Raw genomic sequence first — 19,137 nt, 5'->3', positions numbered from 1 at the left:
GATGTTGGTGTAGGAATGATGTTAGTTTTTTTAACTTGCAAAAGTTCTGGCTGTATAATCCTTTTGTAGTCATAATGTTAATTCTGTGATTCAAAGGAACCATTAGTTTTGTGTTGGGTATTCATTGTGACAAAAGTATATTGAGCATATTCTATCCATTTTTTTTCTAAGCTAATTGAGCACTGTCTTCTATAGACAGTATCTCATGGATTCCCATGGCTTTTGTCTGAGAAGCAGCAGATTTCATATTGCCTGTGTGATCTAAACCACATTATATAGTAACTTCTTTGTCTATGACTCAAGAATTCTTCTAGAACACTTATTTCTGGGCCAACCAACGATAGAGTGCCACAACTTACAATGGTTCCATCTCCATTTATGAAATCCTGGGGCAGAAGATATTAAGAAATCAGATATGACTCTTACCTCTTCTTATCATCATCTGCTTTATATTTCTGACCTATCAAGTTTGTTTTGTTTTGTTTTGTCTTCTAAAGGTGGGGATGGAGAGAATAGAGAATAACAGAATAGAAGGGGTAATTATAATCTCCCTTTCCAGAAGGAAGACCTATAAATATTCTTCCAGAAGTGGCAGGAAGTTAGGGTCACAGTGGCCTTCTTCCTAACATAAAAAGGGATCCTCTGTTCTGAGGAGGATAAACATATACCTAGGAGGCAGTGGGTCAGAAACAGGATTTGTCCTGTGAGTCCAGACTGTTAAGGACATCACATGTCCGTAGGCCAGTCCAAGGAAGCAGAGTTCCCTTGGCGTGTATGGTTTTTTACAGCTGTTATCAAGGGCATGGCTGCTCTTGAGACCAACTACTAGGCTATAGCTCCCCACCCCTCTTCTATGATTTGATCTGTGTAGACTCATTCAGGACCATAGCTCTTTCCATACCAATTCTGGATGGCTCCACTTATGTTGGCTAGCTTGTCTTATTCTTTGAGTCTCAGAGCATCAGAACAAGTCCTAGTGGATGAGCTGGGAACCAATTTATTATAAATAGTAATGATCATTCTGTGATGGGCCACACGTCCCAAAGCAAGACCTAGGACCTTCATTCAGCTTATTCTCCCCCAAAGAGTGAATTGCTTGCCCTCCAGCAGTAGTTCTTCATGGTTGGGGATGCAGTCTTCAGAATTTAAACCTGACCTTGAACCTCCAAAAGCTCTCCTCTCTGGTATCTTCATAATTTTTTGCAAATAGGGCCCTAGGATTCTTCTAGGACACCCAATATTTATTAAGCAAGAGATATAGGTTAGCTTCTGGAACCCACATTATTGATGACCTGAACTTTGTTAATGCAATGGAAAAACAAACAGACCATTTATCCATCAAGGGACATTTTTTAAAAAAAGAGTTTATTTATTTATTCATGAGAGACACAGAGAGAGAGAGAGAGAGAAAGAAAGAGAGAGAGAGAGAGAGGCAGAGACTGAGGCAGAGGGAGAAACAGGCTCCATGCAGGGAGCCCAACATGAGACTCGATCTCAGGACTCCAGGATCATGCCTTGGGCAAAAGGCAACGCGCTAAACCACGAGCTACCCAGGGATCCCCTGTTTTTAATTTTTGAGGAAGCTCTACAGTTTTTTTTTCCATAGTGGCTGCACCATTTTGTGTTCCCACCAACAGTGCACAAGGATTCCATTTCTCCACATTTTAGTTAAGTGGTGTAATGGATGTATATTAAAAAAAAAAAAGGGAAGTCATGTAGTATGTGACAACATGGATGAACGTAAGAGGCATTATATGAAGGAAATAAGTCAGTCACAAAAAGATAAATAGGATATAATCCTACTTAAATGAGGTACTCAAATTTATAGAATCAAAGAGTGGAATGGAGGTTACCAGGGGCTGGGGAGTGAGACATAGAGTTAGTAATCAGTACACATAAAGTTTCAGTTAAGCAAGATGATTCAACTCGAGAGAGCTACTTTAGAACATTGCACCCAGTGTCAACAGTAACATATTGTACCCTTAAAAAAATGCCTTAAGGGGGTAGATCTCATGTGAAATGTTTTTACCACAATAAAATAAAATTTAAAAAGCTACTCCATAATCTTCACCAGCTTCAAGCTGGTAAAAGATATAGCCTAACAAAGAGAAATAAAAACAAACTCTGAAGGGGAAAAATCCCCTAAATTATATGCTCACATCCTCTAGAGACAATTTCTCTGTTCTCTGGAGGGATAAATTGAAACCAGAAGCTTACAGAACTTAATTGTCAGGAAGAGTCGAATTTCAGGAGACTTTGGCGTTGGCTCCTCACCTTATATATCTCACTTGCCAGCTGGCATTTCTGAGAACATATCAGTTGCAGTTGTTTTTGGACTTTTGGAAAATGTGCACACTGAATAGTTTTTGAACGGTTGTTGAACTTCTTGTTTGTACAGTGACCAAGTGCCTCTGTTTTTCCAATCTCTGAAATGGGAATGATGATGAACCACACTTGTAAAACCTTTTTGAGCTCTGTAGATGAAAGGCTTTATGTGAGTATAAAGTATTGTTATTAAAATAATAGAATCTCTAATTAAAAGGAATAGGCTATTTAGAGTTCCTTGTAAATTCACTAATCGGTGGTCTTTAAGCATATTTAGTCTAATAGCCTTCTGAGGTGAGCTGATACAGTTCATGTAGGAACATGCACGGTTTGGTTGTTCTCACTTTTTTCCATTTCTATCCCAGTCCTAAGTAGGTTTAGGACTTTGTCTTTTTAAATTTAATTTTTGCCAAGGACATACTCAATGGTAGATAGATTGGTATCTAGGGATCCTTTGGTTTTGTTTCTCACTCCATTTTCCAGTAAGATAATGCAATCTTTTCTAAAAGGCCTGTCTCCTTGTATTTTTTGCTGCTGCTATTGGTAGATTAAGGGAATAAATGAACTGAGCTTAAGTTGATGTAGGGAACCACTAGGGAATCTAAATTAGAGAAATAAACATTTTGAGCGCGGGACTTCCAAGTGAAGACACTTTTCAGTTGTCTGCAGCATTTTAATGAAATCTTTAGGTCACATTTAGAAGCTCAAAACATAAGAGAGGGACAGCCTGGGTGGCTCAGTGGTTTAGCACCACCTTCAGCCCAGGGTGTGACCCTGGAGACCTGGAATCGAGTCCCACATCAGGCTCCCTGCAAGGAGCCTGCTTCTCCCTCTGCTTGTGTCTCTGTCTCTCTTTCTCTCTGTGTCTCTCATGAATAAAGAAATAAAATCTTAAAAAAAAAAAAACAAAAACATAAGAGAGGCCTGACTACAGAGCTTTTGGAGAGATGCTGGAAAAGGAATTTTTTACCTTTCTAGGGCACAGGTCAGCTCACATTCAGACAAATGCTTTCTTTCTTTCTTTTTAAAATTTATTGGGGTGTAATTGATATATGATATTATATTATTTTCAGATGCACAATACAGTGACCCGACACTTGTATACACTGTTCAGTGGAAGTTAATACCTAGTGATGTTGACTATATTCCTCATACTGTACGTTACACCCCCATGACTTCTTTATTTTGTCACTTGATGTTTGTTCTTCTTAATCCCCTTCACCCACTTTTGCCTCCTTCCCCACTTCAATTCTTTCTCAATATTCCTTCTACGTTGCTTTTCAGAGGCAAGGATGGTTTTGTAAAAAGAAACATCTTTGCTCAACATAATTGTAAGGCAGCTCTGGTCTTCTGAGTCAGAATTAATCATTTTGTCTTTTGTCTTCTGTGGTGTTTGGTTTATTCTTTTGTTTTCACTTTTCCCACAGTTGTGTTGGTGGTCCATTGCACATGTGCCCTTCATCTCCTGGATGAAGGCATTGTGCCTTCTTTCTTCTTCTTCTTCATCTTTTTTTTTTTTTTTAAAGATTGCATTTATTTATTCATGAGAGACACAGAGAGAAGCAAAGACATAGGAGGAAGGAGAAGCAGGTTCCCTGCGAGGACCTTGATCCCAGGACCCCAGGATCACTCCTGAGCCAAAGGGAGATGCTCAACCATTGAGCCACCCAGGGGTCCCCATTGTGCTTTATTTCTATCTGTATCTTCTAGTAACTAATGCCTTTTATTCAATTATTCACCCACCCAACCAATGGTTATGTAGCCCCAGTTATGCTAGGCCCTTCAGGTATAAAGAGGGGAAAAACATGATTTTTTTAAGGTGTCCACAGTGTAGTCGATGAGGAAGACAGACATGAAAATATTTTTTACTATACTGCTTGTAAGTGGCATCTAGTAATAATAATAACACTTAATATAGAACTTACTATGTTCCAGACACTGTTCTAAGTGCTTAATATGTTAATCTACTTGTTTTCCACAAGGACTTTATTAGGTAGCACTCTCATCCTAATATGACAGGTTTGGAGAAGTGAAGTTCAAAGTTACAAAGCATGTAACTTCAAGCGGGAACACACCAAGTGGGAACACAGAGAGAGGCATGCTGAGTTTTGACTGGCCTTTAGGTGGCAGGTGTTAATGAATGATCTGTTGAATAAATAAATGAGGGAGATAATTATCTACTGATAATTTTGTTTCCAGCAACCAAAAATCATTGTAGTAAAGGAAGTGAAGGAATATTAAAACTCATGGCATAAGTTATGAATTATTCAATTTCAGCAAAATTTAAAGACAAGTTTTATGCATTTAAATGTAGAAATGAATTGATTATTATAAAAATTTGGGGGTGCTATTCCTTAGCATTTTGAAGGAGAGACTCACTCTTCTATTGTAAAGCGTGGCTATTTATTCATCTCCAGTCATCTGGCGGTAGGTAAATAGCTGGAAGCTTGGGCATTTAGTAGTCTTTGGATGTATTTTTTTCACTCACTCCTCAAAAATATTGCTGTAAAAGTTGCCAGAGAAGGTGATACATTTTAATCAAAGGTGTTTTGAAACAGATATACAATTTTAGTAGGTTTCCTGGGGGTGGGGTGGGGTGGGGTGGGGTGGGGGAATAACCCTAGAGCTTGATGTATAGCAGCTGGTACTGTAGTAGTTGTTCAATAAATATTTATAAATAGTTTGTATGTAATAGCTTCACTCTAGTAATGTAAATTTTAATGTTTAACCAAAAATATTAAAAAAACATGTTTCAGTCTTGGGACTAGTAGAATTTTTTCCTTTTAATAATTTTTTATTTATGTTCTCATATGATGTTACAATATAAAAAACTACAGCTAACTGAACTATGTGAGGATACATAGGATATTTTGTATGTTACAAGGAGGGTAGAACCCAAATAAACTACCTTAAGAAAAATTCTTCCTACTCATGATATTTTTAATGACATTTTCTTTAACCATAAAAAAGTCTATTGGGTTAGTAGAAAAGGAGGACTGTGTATTTTTGTTTACATAATACAAATGCTAATTGTTTTGTTTCATGCTATTGTACAATTTTCTTTGTCTTTAGAAATTCAAATGATCCTCTCTCTGCTATGGTCATAGCATTTTTTGCTTACCTCTGCTTTGGTATTTACAGTTTATCAAAATTATTTGCAAGGCCTGCTTTTCCTCTAATCCATAAGGATAGGGAGAAAAAGAAGAAATTTTTATTTTAAGAGAAGAAATATTATGTATATTGGATTATCTACCACATGATTTATACTTTTTTGTTTTTAGTTAATTTTTCAAAAAAAATTTCAGCTTTATTGAGATATGGCTATAAATAAAAGTGCAAGATTTTTAAAGTGCACATCGTGGTGATTTGGCTTTATGTTTCTTTTATTCATTCAACAAATATTCATTTTGTACAAGGCTAAGCACAGACCTAGGCAGTGGAGAAACTGTCTTCCAGTTGTCTGTATCTGAGACAAGTAGATAATTACTGTTGGTGTGATCAATCTAATGGAAGGGGCATAGGAGGTTCCAGGGAATTCAGGGCAAGAACATCTGACCCTGACATGTAGAGTCAAGGATGACCTTGTAGACAACCCACTGTGAGGCTGCAAGCAAGTGTAGGCAACCCAGGCAAAGAGGAATTTAAGGAGATGAGGGGAAAATGCTGTGGACTGAAGTAAGAGCAAGTAAAGAGGTCTGGAAGGGGGAAGAAGGGGAGGAAGAGGAGGAGGAGAGCAGAATTGGTCTCCACATTAATGCTTTATGTAACCCTTCTTTTTTAAAAAATATTTTTAAATGTATTTATTCATGAGACACACACACACACACACACACACACACAGAGATTGAGAGAGAGGTAGAGGGAGAAGCAGGCTCTCTGTGGGGAGACTGATGCGGGACTCAATCCCAGGACCCTGGGATCACAACCTGAGCTAAAGGCAGACGCTCAACCACTGAGCCACCCAGGTGCCCCTTTATGTAGCCCTTCTAATCCCCTGGGAGATAAGCATTGCCATCCCCTTTGGTTTCAACATTTTGCTCCAATCATACTTAAATGTTTACTCCCTAATTGATCACCACCTAAGGGATGAGGTGCTGGTTAAACCAAAAGCAGTAATTAAGACTGGAAAGGGAAAAGTCAAGGACGAGTTGAAAGGATTTCCACTATAGATGCTAATCAGAAAGATGCTTAGTTCACATGACTAGTACTCATTCCCAGGTTGATACAGCAGAGACATTTGTGCTGTGGATGGGGAGCCCTGCAGTGATTTGCACTTCTTGATACCATAGTGGCTAATTTACCTTTATGACCTGCTAGTCTCCATCAATTTTGTCTTAACTCTGTCTCCTTTGTGAAATAAACCAGCTTTTGTAATGTTAGATTTCACCTAAATTCCTGGAAATCAGCTTATTTATTTTGGTTCCACCTTGAGCTTGGTGTTTATTCTCTTCCTTCTCTAAATCAATGGAACCACTCTGTGTTGGCCCTTTGGTGTGTGCCACAGGATAGTAGGGCTCAGCCGCGTGGACACCCAAGAGTGCTGTGTAGCCTGGCGGGGGGGTGGTGGGATGTGGGGAGGACATTGTGTGTGTGGGGTGACATGGTGTGGGCAGGGACACCTGCATGAGCCATGAGAGGAGGGATATCTGGGAAAGTGGCACGTGGATTGGTTTGCTAGGGCTGCTGTAACAGAGTGCTACACACTGGGTGGCAAAGAGAAACTCATTGTCCCACAGTTCTGGAGGACTGAGGTCCCAGATAGAGGTGTCAGCAGGGTTAGATTCTTCTGGGCCTCCCTCCTGCTTTGTCCAAATTTCCTCTTCTTATAAGGACATCAGTTGTATTGGATTTGGGGCCACCTAATGATCTCATTTTTAACTTTATTAAGCCTTTGAAGACCCTAGCTCCAGATATAGTTATATGCTGAGGAAGTAGGGGTTAGAACTTCAATGTACAAATTTTGAAGGGACACAGTGACATGGTCCACCCATAACAGCATGTGAAACCTTTCATCCTCCTTCTTTTAAGGATTTTATTTATTTGAGATGGAAAGAGAGATAAAGAGAGAGCATGAAAGAGGATGAGAGGATGGGGGGAGGAGGGAGGAGGAGGGACAGAGCAGAGGGAGAAGCAGGCTCCTCACTGAGCAGGAAGCCCCACATGGGGCTCTATCCCAGGACTCTGGGATCATGTCTTGAGCCCAAGGCAGGGGTTTAACTGACTGAGTCACCAGGGTGCCCCTCTTTGCTGGGAGTATTTCTAAGGAACTCCAGTACTCAGTTCACTTGAAGATGCAACCATTTCAAGAGAAGAGTAAAGGAAGGAAATTGGCTTTCTTTGCCCTCTTGTAACAACTTCATCTTCTCTTTTCTTTCCCAGAGCACAAATTCAGAAATTTCTTCCAACTACATAAACTGACTCCCTCTTCCATCTCTCCTTTTTTTTTCTTTTAAAAATAAACTAGGACATTATGGTGGCTACAACTGTGGAGTTTGCAAGTTTGGCTGGACCGGCCATGACTGCAATCAGAGGAAAGCTCGGGTTATTCGGAAAAATATCCATTCCTTGACTCCTGAGGAGAGGGAGCAATTCTTGGAGGCCTTAGACCTTGCAAAGAACACGACACACCCGGACTACGTGATCACCACACAACACTGGCTCGGCCTGCTTGGGCCCAATGGGACCCAGCCACAGATCGCCAACTGCAGCATTTATGATTTCTTTGTATGGCTCCATTATTACTCTGTTAGGGATACTTTATTAGGTAGGTTTTTTCCTTAGCCGAGGGTATATTATTATCATTTGGGGCTGCGGAGGAATGGGTGGGGAAGTAATTTCAGGCAGGTTAATTAACAAGAGAGCAACCTCAGGGAGGGTTAGGCTTATGAAAGTCATAGGATGATCAAATGCTGCCTGAAGCTACAATGAAACACTTTCTACCAGTATGTTGGCTGACATTTGGGAAAATGTTTTCTCCTGTAGTTTGTGTTTTGGGTTCAAAGTCTAAACTCTCCTTTATGAAGCTGTTAATCCTCAAAGGCAAGAGTTGGTGAAGCAGAGGCAAATTCCTTTTGATTCTAGAAAAAAACATGTCAAAATCTGGCCACAGAAGCCTTCTCTGACATTAGTCCTCAGATTAGAGGAATTAACTGGACATGCGCTAAAGCACATGAAGCTTCTTTGAGCAGAATTAGAGTGTTTGTGTAGAAAGTGCATTTTATTAAACTCACGTGTGTTGGTCTTTAGACTTTTGAGTTATTTATGGTGTCCATAATATGGTGCATCGCTGCTGGGATCCTCGGGTTCTTTTGGAGTTGTACTGTCAAGGAAGAGCATAAACTGCTCCAGCAATGCAGAGGCAATGTAGAGTTCCTCCTGAATTAGCCCCTTGGACTGTTAGAGGGGATACTCGGGAGCATGGTGCCCTGCCTTTCTAGATCCTAGAAATTGGGGGCCTGTATAAGACTTGGAATGGGGGGGATGTTTGTTAGGAACTTCATTAATCTAGGAGGACCAGTTATGCCCTCAGATATTTCTTAGTCAGTGGATGCCACAGATGCTGTTTCACTCCAGGGTGATGTGAATCCATTCCTGGTTCTGCTTGGTGCAGTTCTTTTTTTCTTAAATTTTAAAAAGATTTTATTTATTTATTCATGAGAGACACACACAGAGAGGCAGAGACATAGGCAGAGGGAGAAGCAGGCTCTCCATGGACAGCCTGATGGGGGACAATCCCAGGACCGCAGGATCATGACCTGAGCCAAAGGTAGACACTCAACCACTGAGCCACTGAGGCATACCTTCCTTTTTCCTTTCTTTTCTTTCTTTCTTTCTTTCTTTCTTTCTTTCTTTCTTTCTTTCTTTCTTTCTTTCTTTCTTTCTTTCTTCTTTCTTTCTTTTTTTTTCTTGGTGCAGTTCTGAAGCTTTGGCTGTACCTATTATCTCCACCTTTGGGACCCCTTGTTGGGGTCAGGGTGAATTGAGGCATCAAGCTCCCTTTGAATAGTCAGATTCTCACTAGAATTGTCTGTCCTTGTGTTTATCACTGGTTCCCCGTCGCTTGATGTCACCTCATTAGTTTGTTTTGGAATATTAAGCTTTGTTCTGAATTAAAACATTTAAAAAGGACAGACTACATAGCCATGAGCAGCGATAGCATTTCTTTCCTCAGTGTGAGTCCTTTAAAATCTTGCCTCTCAGGTAAGCATCTGTCTTTCTTTATCAATAGATAAGGAGGCTCTTCTGGCTATAAACCTTTATAGCTTTCCTGTCATCACTTGGAGAAATTTTTGCTTTATGAGAGGATAGTATCTCAAGAGAGAAAGAAGACTATAGTTTCTGGCCATACCTAGGAATTAAATTTATATTCGTGTCTGTTCAGCTCTCTGAAGTTATTATAGGTACTTTGAAAAAGAACTAAAGTTAGCGAAAGTTTCTACATAACCATCAAAAACTGTTATGAAAGCAGAAGAAGGATGGAACAGGCAGTAAGGGGGTCATTAAATTGCCCAAAGCTTTTCACTAAAACTGGCAGTTCCAGTGGCCAGCCAAATTGGTTTGAATATATTTTTCTCTCTTCTAGTCTTGGCGACCATGCTTGTCAGCTAGTGGTTGTAACTGATTGATGGCTGAGGCAAAATCCATAGAAGTTCTTTTTGGTGACATAAATGCCTGAATTAGGACGAAATGTAGTTGAAGTTGCTTTATTACTAATTAATCCCTCTCTTATAAATGTGTGCATTTGTAAGGAATAAGTTAGAAAATGTCTTTCGAAATATATTTCCCTGAGGTCTTGATGATCGAATCTTTCGGATATGCTTATTTCATCTTGCTGTAATGTTACTTAAAAAATTAAATATTTGGCAGGGACTCTCAAAGCTAAAAGTGACCTGAATGTTTCTAGATCTCTGTTGACAATCAAACTTTTGAGAGATGGAGGATTTATTCTAGAAGTGTTAGTTGCTTCTGAAATTGTTTTATTGTTGTTGTTGCTTTCAGAGAGATAAATAAAAAAAATAATTTTTTTTTCAATTAAAACAGCATGGACTTATTGGCTCTGCAGGCACATCCCACTGGCATAAGTTTTCACATTTAAAATTCCACGATCTTTAATATGTTTCCCAACTGTTTTAGGACCAGGGCGCCCATACAAGGCCATAGACTTCTCACACCAAGGTCCTGCCTTTGTTACCTGGCACCGGTACCATTTGTTGTGGCTGGAAAGGGATCTCCAGGTTGGTCAAAACTAAGCATTTGGTATTTTTAATTTTGCATTTGGTCAAGACCCATGTTAGTGTTTGCTTTATATGCTTTCTTATTGCATTTGATATTATGAGTTAAATAACTGGCTGTGCATTTTGCTTTTAGCAACTTATCGGCAACGAATCCTTTGCTTTGCCCTACTGGAACTTTGCTACTGGGAGGAATGATTGTGATGTGTGCACAGACCAGCTTCTTGGGGCAGCGAGACAAGATGATCCAACTCTCATTAGTGAGAACTCAAGATTCTCCAACTGGGAAATTGTCTGTGATAGGTAAAGTCACATGTACCTGCAATAAAAATCCAGAGACATATTTTCTTATGCATGAGAGATGGAGAGGCACTTTATATTTCAGTTTCGAATGCATGCTGGGTTCTTTTTACATGTTTCTGAAAATGATTTTCCTGAGGGAAGTGGGATTTAAAAGAAATTCTAAGCCCTTTTATTCAAAAAAATTGAGGTATAGAAATCACACTTGTGAATTGAATGTGCTTGGTTATCATTTCTAGATCAACTGTTTTAAAATTAGAAGTAGGGGATCCCTGGGTGGCTCAGCAGTTTGGCGCCTGCCTTTGACCCAGGGCATGATCCTGGAGTCCCAGGATCGAGTCCTGCATCTGGCTCCCGGCATGGAGCCTGCTTCTCCCTCCTCCTGTGTCTCTGCCTCTCTCTCTCTCTCTCTCTATGTCTATCATAAACAAATAAATCTTAAAAAAAAATTAAAAATAAAATAAGAAGTAGTTTCTGCATTCAGCCAAACATTTCTTAAGTACTGATCATATTCCAAGCAGTGTAATCATTTTTTTTTGTTTTTTTTCCTCAAGCAGTGTAATCGTATGACAATACAAGGATGAGTAAAATCGAGCTTCCCTTTTGCATATTGTTTTATATTTACCAAGGCAGATTGCTTGTAAACAAATTACAGTACAGTGTGAAAAGTATCATGACTGATGTAAGTGCAAAGCTAGGAAGAGAGGGAAAGTCTCTAAGAGGCAGAGGCACAGACCTCAAGCAGACGTAAGAGAGTGTGGTAAGTCTGTCCTAGGTAGAGGGAACATCATGTCTAAAGCTGGAAAAGTCTTTGGCAACACCCTGGGATGGCTGGACCATAAGGCGAGAGTGAGCGGAAAGGGACAGGGGATGGAGCAGGGCAGAATGATCTCTGAAGTATTGAAGAACACATCATAAGCAAATTGAAAAACCTACAGCCCATGGAAAATCCTGTCCTCAGTGATACCTTACATTTGTTTTTTTTCTTGACACACATCTCAGAAAAAGATTCCCCAAGAGGCTCCTCTGCCTTCCTTTATTTATCTGTTTCCTCCAAATCCTCTGGTTTTTAACCCTATTGCTACCTAGCTCCCCTGCCCTGTGTCTTTCTCCTGCTCCATGGCACTGAGCTTCTTTGTCAACACCTTCCTTCAATCTGGGCATATGCATGTTTGCAGGGGTGTAGGCCAACCTAGCAGGGATCCCCTCTCCTACATCCTAAGCTTTTCCTACAGCCTGCTGGATATTACTCCACAACATGTAGGGATGTCATAAGTGCTCTTTAATGTGGTGGTATAATTCCATAAAGCACCATTTCTCATAGTGCCTTGGGGTATTAGTAGGTGGTATGCAAAGAGAGATTCCTATGATCAAATTTAGGGAATACTGAGTTAAAAAGGTTTTAAATTTGAAACTATCTCAGAACTTTTCCTCTGGAAGTCTATTATTAGAGGTTGCCTAAACTTACCTGACTCTGGCACCTTTAATTCATAGACCATGTCACTGGCACATGTTTAAAAAATGCTGCCTTCGAGGCCTTTTTTTGCCTTATTGTTAGGGACTGGCCTCTTTGATTCTCACATGTGTGCTGATTCTATTCTCACATACCCATAACTATCCCCATTAAAACACACACAGAGGGGCACCTGGGTGGCTCAGTGGTTGAGTGTCTGCCTTTGGCTCAGGTCGTGATCCCAGGGTCCTGGGATTGAGTTCTGCATCAGTCTCCCCGCAAGGAGCTTGCTTTTTTGTCTGCCTATGTCTCTGCCTCTCTGTGTGTATCTGTCATGAATAAATAAAATCTCAACACACACACACACACACACACACACACACACACACATAAAGAAACATCTTCAATATTTTATATCCCACAACGAAGTAATGCTCTACTGGTAGAATTCCAGACCGTAGCAGGTATACTCTTTAATGGGTGTGGAACCTTTTTGGCCTCCTTGTTTACCCCATATTCATCCCCATTGCCTTGGAACATTTTCTGACACAGCATTTCTCTTGACATTTGTCCTCTACCTAGTTTCATCTGCTTTTTACTCTTGCACCCTACGTTTGCCTTCATTTTGCCTAAAATGTTCTCCTAGCTTTACACAGACACTTCTGCCAAAACTGGCTTAGCTCTGTATAAAACAGGTCACTCTGCTCAGTTGCTCAACTTCAGTTACTCAACAACATTCAAAGGCACCTCCTAGGAGTCAGCATCTTGCTCTGGAGATCTTACTTTCCAGTAAAATGGCACTTTGTCTTCATAGTTATGCATATATCCATATTTTGTGCATCTGGGTTTTTGAAACTTCTTAATCCATAATTACTTTTGGAGGTAGTACTTTTACCATGTATTTTTGACCTTCTTAAGGTAACTCTAATAAGATTTAATCACAACTAAGATCTTGATTTTTTTGGTTGGCCCAAAGTTTTGATACTATTCACAAATTAAAGCTTATTATTTTTACTCTCCTTACAACCTATAGCCTAGATGATTATAACCGCCGGGTCACCCTGTGTAATGGGACCTATGAAGGCCTGTTAAGAAGAAATCAAGTGGGACTAAACAGTGAGAAATTGCCAACTTTAAAAGACATACAAGATTGTCTGTCTCTCAAGAAGTTTGACAGCCCCCCTTTCTTCCAGAACTCTACCTTCAGCTTCAGGTTGGTGCTCTAAGCTCTGTTAGATTGGCATTTTAAAAATACTTTTAAGATTTTCATGCCACTGGTCGTAATGAACTGGAAGGAAATCCAGTTGTTGGGAGCCATGTATAAAGCTAAGTAAGCAGAAGGCCTTGACATGTGAGGATAAGGAACCAGTGTTAGGAAAGTCATCATCCACCCACTATAATGAATAGTGTAGTTTTAATTTTTTCTAACTTAGCTATTCAAACCCATCATTTATATTTCTAATTTCACATATATAGGTACAGTCTTCAGAACCAGGGTACTTCACTAAATATAGTATTTAAAAAATATTTGCTCATGCTCTTTTTCTTTTCTTTTAAATTTATCAGCCATAGACCTAAGATTGAAATCTGAGATCTCAGAGGAGTATTGTAAGCCAAATGCAACTCAAGTTACAGCACAGCAATGACATTACAATACTTGAAATTTAAAGGCCAACTAATAATTCTCCCCCTCTAAAAAGACTTTAAGAATTGTGAGAAATACGGGATCCCTGGGTGGCGCAGCGGTTTGGCGCCTGCCTTTGGCCCAGGGCGCGATCCTGGAGACCTGGGATCGAGTCCCATGTCGGGCTCCCGGTGCATGGAGCCTGCTTCTCCCTCTGCCTGTGTCTCTGCCTCTCTCTCTCACTGTGTGCCTATCATAAATAAATAAAAAAAAATTAAAAAAAAAAAAAAAGAATTGTGAGAAATAAGTATGGATATAAATAAGATTTTAAGCAAAGATGAATGGGGCTCCCAAAAGGCATGGTGAATAGATTCATGGTCTTTTCCCAAACCAAATTCTCTCTCTCCTAACTGTGTGTGAATTATACAGCTGATGGGTTATATGGGGCTGGGGTGGGGCAAACTGAAAAATGCAAAGGTTGTGATGAGTGCAGCAGAGCTCACAGTCTGTGTGGGGGTTGGACATGGCTCTCAGAGTAGTGTCAAAGGTCATATAAAGGCTGACATTTAAGATTGTTTGGAAATGCATTCGTTTTTCACAGTAGTAAAAATGCTATTGAAATGGAGTGCAATCTTTATAGATTTGAGTTAAGGGAGTGATTATCAAAATACGGTGCCTAGACCACCATAAATGGCATCACTTGGGAGCTAGTTAGAAATATAAATATGAAGACCCAGCTCACACCTACTGAATCAGAAATTCTGAAAGTGGGGCATGAAATATGTGTTTTTTTCCAGTGATTCCCATATATGCTTAAATTTGAGGATCACTGAGTTAGGATAAGGACAATTTGAATTTCCTAAAAATGAGGAGGAGAAAAAGACAAGGATAGGAGGAATTTGGTTGAGCTGAATTTAGAATGCTGAATATATTATAGTCAAGCTAGAGGTTTACTTAGTTGAAAAATGGGACTATAAGATTATATGTTAATTCAAAAAATATTTCTGATCACAGAGCCTATGCTGGGCATGGTACTGAGTCTGGCAATGAAAATCTGAAAAAAACAGTCTGTGTGCTCTAGGAGATCATAGTCTGGCACAGGAGAAAGATATGAAGAATTGTCATACAGTACATAAAAGAGGTTTAATCCAACTGAGCAGGTGCAAAAGTAGCATTGATTAAGAGTTCCAGCCCCGTATAGAAGATCATCATTAAAAGTTGGAGTTAATTTGTAGTTAATTAGCTATGACAGAACTGCCCATTTCCCTACCCCATATCAAGTTAGAAGACTATTATTTAGGTTAGAAACAATAAAAAGAGACCTTTGTCAATTGTAACTGTTGTCATTGACAAACTGATTTTCTCTCAGGAATGCCCTGGAAGGATTTGATAAAGCAAATGGAATCCTGGACTCTCAAGTGATGAGCCTACACAACTTGGTTCATTCCTTCTTGAATGGGACAAGCGCTTTGCCACATTCGGCTGCCAATGATCCTGTTTTTGTGGTATGTTCAAAGGCTCAGAATAGATGAAAAATTTTCTACATTTGATGTTGGATTTATTTGCTTTTCAGTAAGATTAAGGTTTGGTGTGTGTTTTATTCTCTTTGTGAACAAAGGGATGTATTCATATGTAAATTTATTTATTCTCCACCCTAGAGGTGGTTAGATAGTATTTAAACTCCCCTTTTCACACACCCATGCTTTAGAGATGGTTAGTTTTGGAATGACACCAGACAGGAGTTTATAGTTGAGAGGTGGATTCATAAGTTAGCATAATGATATTATATCACAATTTAGCATAATTTATATAACAAGTTAGTATAATGACAATAATTTTTCAGTGATAAAATGAGTGATGTTGAAGATGAGTGTAGAACCACCATGACTCTTGCACGAAGCCCAGCCACCTGGCACCTTTGGGGCAGCACACGAAGTCCACAGCTCTGTTTGATGTTTGGCCCTGGCCCCCTCACTTCACAAAGTATTATGCCTAAAAATGAGCTACTCCTGGGGTCATAATATCATTGTGTCCCAGTTTGGACTGAATCTTCCATGTAAGACACTTGTCAGAAGAGAGTGTGAACCTCCCTGGGTGTACAAGAACAGGTTCTTTTACTCATTCGGTGTCTACTTGTTGATCAGTGTAGGTTTACCAGAATCTGGTCTTGCTTTCATGATTATATGTCACCTAGTAACAAGTTTATTCGAGATGGTGAGGACTATGGCAATACCCACCCACTATGAACACCCGGTCGTGCTGAACAGAAAAATTGATTTGGGTCAGTTTGCAAAGTTGCAGGTATATTCAGCCATTTCTTTTTTGCTTGCAAATGAACAGATTCTACTCAAACTAATTTAGGAGAAAAATTAATTTATTGACTTGAATAACTGGGAAACTGAGGAGTGCTGCTGGTTTCAGGTATTGCTGAATCTGTGGGCTCAAATGATGTCAGCTCTGTCCCTGTCTTCATAAGCAACCTCTTCCCACGTGGAATTGAGCTAGCCAGGAACCTGCATGCTACCAGCTTAGCAAGTGGGGGAGCAGCCATGTTACCATAGTAACGGAGACAGTCTCAGGATTGGCCAGGCCTGGATGATCTGCCTTCTGTGAACCGGTGTGGCAAGGGGAATGAGGTATTCTGATTGGCCAGAGCAAGGTCACATGTTCATCGCCTCTGTCGGAGCAGGTGTGTGAACCCCCACACACTCCACTCTAGGGAGCTCCCTGCAGGGAAGAAAGTTTGTGTTAGTCAGCAGAGGGGTGGAGAGTGAGGAAGGAGGGCTGGATAGAAAAAATGACACATGCCTTTAGTTAATATAAAAACCACATTTGGTGTTTCTTAATTTAAAAAAAAAAAAAAAAAAAAAAGAGGGATCCCTGGGTGGCTCAGCGGTTTAGTGCCTGCCTTCCGCCCAGGGTGTGATCCTGGAGACTCCGGATCAGGTCCCATGTCAGGCTCCCTGAACGGAGCCTGCTTCTCCCTCTGCCTGTGTCTCTGCTTCTCTCTCTCTCTCTCTCTCTCTCTCTCTCTCTCTCTCTCTGTGCCTCTCATGAATAAATAAATAAAATCTTTAAAAAAATTGTATGTATGTATGTATGTATGTATGTATGTATGTATTTATTTATTCATGGGAGACACAGAGAGAGGCAGAGACACAGGCAGAGGGAGAAGCAGGCTCCATGCAGGGAGCCCGATGCAGGACTCGATTCCAGGACCCCAGTATCACACCCTGAGCCGAAAGCAGATGCTCAACCATTGAGCTAATAAACACCCCTGATGCTTCTTAATTTCCTAATTGCCTTCATATCCCTGAGAGTAAATACAGCCAGGACAGCGGGCTGCTGTTGACTAGGGTGAAATCTCATAGTTCTTTAAAATTCAAAGTGTGATGGACCCCCACTTGATGTGCTTGAGTCTGATTTCTGTCTCACTTTAAAACAAAAGGAAAAACAGAAAGAAACTTGACGCTGGGATTGTAAATAATCCAAGTTTTGTTAGTTTTAAAAATGTGTTTACCAAGGGCCTCCCAGACAGTGCCAGGCCAGCTCCAGGATGTCTGGGGTTACTTTCTTCCCCCTTAAATACAGCTCACCCAGAGTTAGCTTAGAACCTTTAGATATCTTAAAAATTTGTATTCTAGCTGCTAACCCCCTCCAACCATCTCCACTTTACAGATACTTAACTCATTATCCACTATTTTAACATTGTCTGTTTTCAGGGTTGTGTGTCTTGGATTGATGGTTTCTGAGCAATTAGAAGAAGAAATTGCACCACTGGTCCTTTTTTTTTTTTTTTTTGAGAGTATTTTGATGAATTGTTATTAGTATAGATTGTATAGTAATAAGCACTTTTTCCAGAGTTTTCCTAACCGTAATGTTAATTTTATCAATGAATCTTAGTCTGCTTGGGTTGCCATGACAAAAATAAAATAGACTGTTAAACAACAGAAATTTATATCTCACAGTTCTGGAGGCTGAAAGTCCAGGAGCAAGGCACTGAATGCCATAGTTCCTGGTGAAAGCCCTCTTCCTAGCTTACAGATCACTGCCTCCTTGGTGCTGTGTTCTTACATAGTGGAGAGAGGCAATGAGTTTTCTAGTGGGTGTTTCTTCTTATAAGAACACTAGTCCTATAATCTCAGGGCCCCACACACATGACCGTGTTTAACCCAATAACCTCCTTGTACATCCCATCTCTGAATACAGTCTCATTGGGGGTTAGGGCTTCAACATTTGATTTTGAGAGGGCCATAATTCAGTCCATATCATAATGTATCCTGAAACCATCAGTTTACAGCAGTTTGTTTTTTGGACTCCAGGGAGGCCACGTCAAAAGAGCCCTGGATTAAAAATTAAATAAGTTTTTTATTTAGTCCTGTATTGTGTAATTTTGGGAGTCTCACTGAACTGTGTGAAGCCTCTGTTTCTTATGCTGCAAAGGGCAGGTCACAGGGCTTGATGTGGTGTTAGAGGAGAGTGGTGTGCTCATTAAGGCAACACTTAATAGATTAGAATAATATGAGACTGCCTTAGAAACTGCCAAATACAATACAAAAATTATAAAACAATAATGTGTTCTTACGGTAGTCGCTGGGAAAGAATTAGAGAACTGTATGTTGGCTCTGAATTTCCAAGCCTTAATTAAGATTTCTTTATCTTGTTCTCCATAACAGACTGTTGTGACCTAAGGCAATTTTACTGACAAGAAATACTTAGGTATTTCAAAGATGATTTATTATTTTTACTCCACCCAGGGTACAAAAAAGGAGATATGAAGAGGGAGGGTAAAGGTATAGCTCACAATGCTCTAGGCTTGCCTGGTGGTGTGAAGGTCTAGGTAGCTTTCTGGATTCCCAGATAGGTGAATGCCTGGGAAGGGTGAGCTGTGGGAAATGCAAAAACAGAGCAGTTGATGGAACTGTTCTTTCTTTCTAAAAAGTGTTTCTTCCCTCATATTTGTGTGTAGCAAAACATGAAGGAGTTGTCAGAAATGTGAATTCTTGATCCCAACCTCCAGCAAGGCAGGGGCTTGTGTGCAAGTTCTCCACAGCCATCTTAGTTTCTTCTGGAGGATGCTTGCCTTATTTATTGGTTCTAACCTGTTATTTCACATCATTTTTCTGGCTCTTATCTCAGCCGTCAGCTTATGCCATGCAGTACTTGTGTCTTCCTCTGCTCTATATCTTTAAATCTGCTTATCT

General features: G+C 40.0%; 1 protein-coding gene across 3 annotated transcripts in view; it reads left to right on the top strand.

Moving 5' to 3' along the window:
- Positions 1 to 19,137, top strand: part of DCT (dopachrome tautomerase) — a 78,695-nt gene that overhangs the window by 46,265 nt on the left and 13,293 nt on the right. For 2 of the 3 annotated variants that reach the window (XM_026003624.2, XM_026003622.2), the window contains 5 exons: positions 7,790 to 8,089; positions 10,459 to 10,559; positions 10,693 to 10,859; positions 13,343 to 13,522; positions 15,303 to 15,438. In XM_026003624.2, coding sequence (XP_025859409.1) covers positions 7,790 to 8,089; positions 10,459 to 10,559; positions 10,693 to 10,859; positions 13,343 to 13,522; positions 15,303 to 15,438 — 884 coding nt within the window. The remainder of the gene's footprint in view (positions 1 to 7,789; positions 8,090 to 10,458; positions 10,560 to 10,692; positions 10,860 to 13,342; positions 13,523 to 15,302; positions 15,439 to 19,137) is intronic. The other variant, XM_026003623.2, reaches the window with a different exon arrangement.

This window comes from Vulpes vulpes, chromosome 6 (assembly GCF_048418805.1).
Source record: "Vulpes vulpes isolate BD-2025 chromosome 6, VulVul3, whole genome shotgun sequence".
Classification (NCBI taxonomy): domain Eukaryota; kingdom Metazoa; phylum Chordata; class Mammalia; order Carnivora; family Canidae; genus Vulpes; species Vulpes vulpes.
The sequence above is the reverse complement of the archived record's forward strand: the minus strand, read 5'-3'. Positions and strand labels throughout refer to the sequence as shown.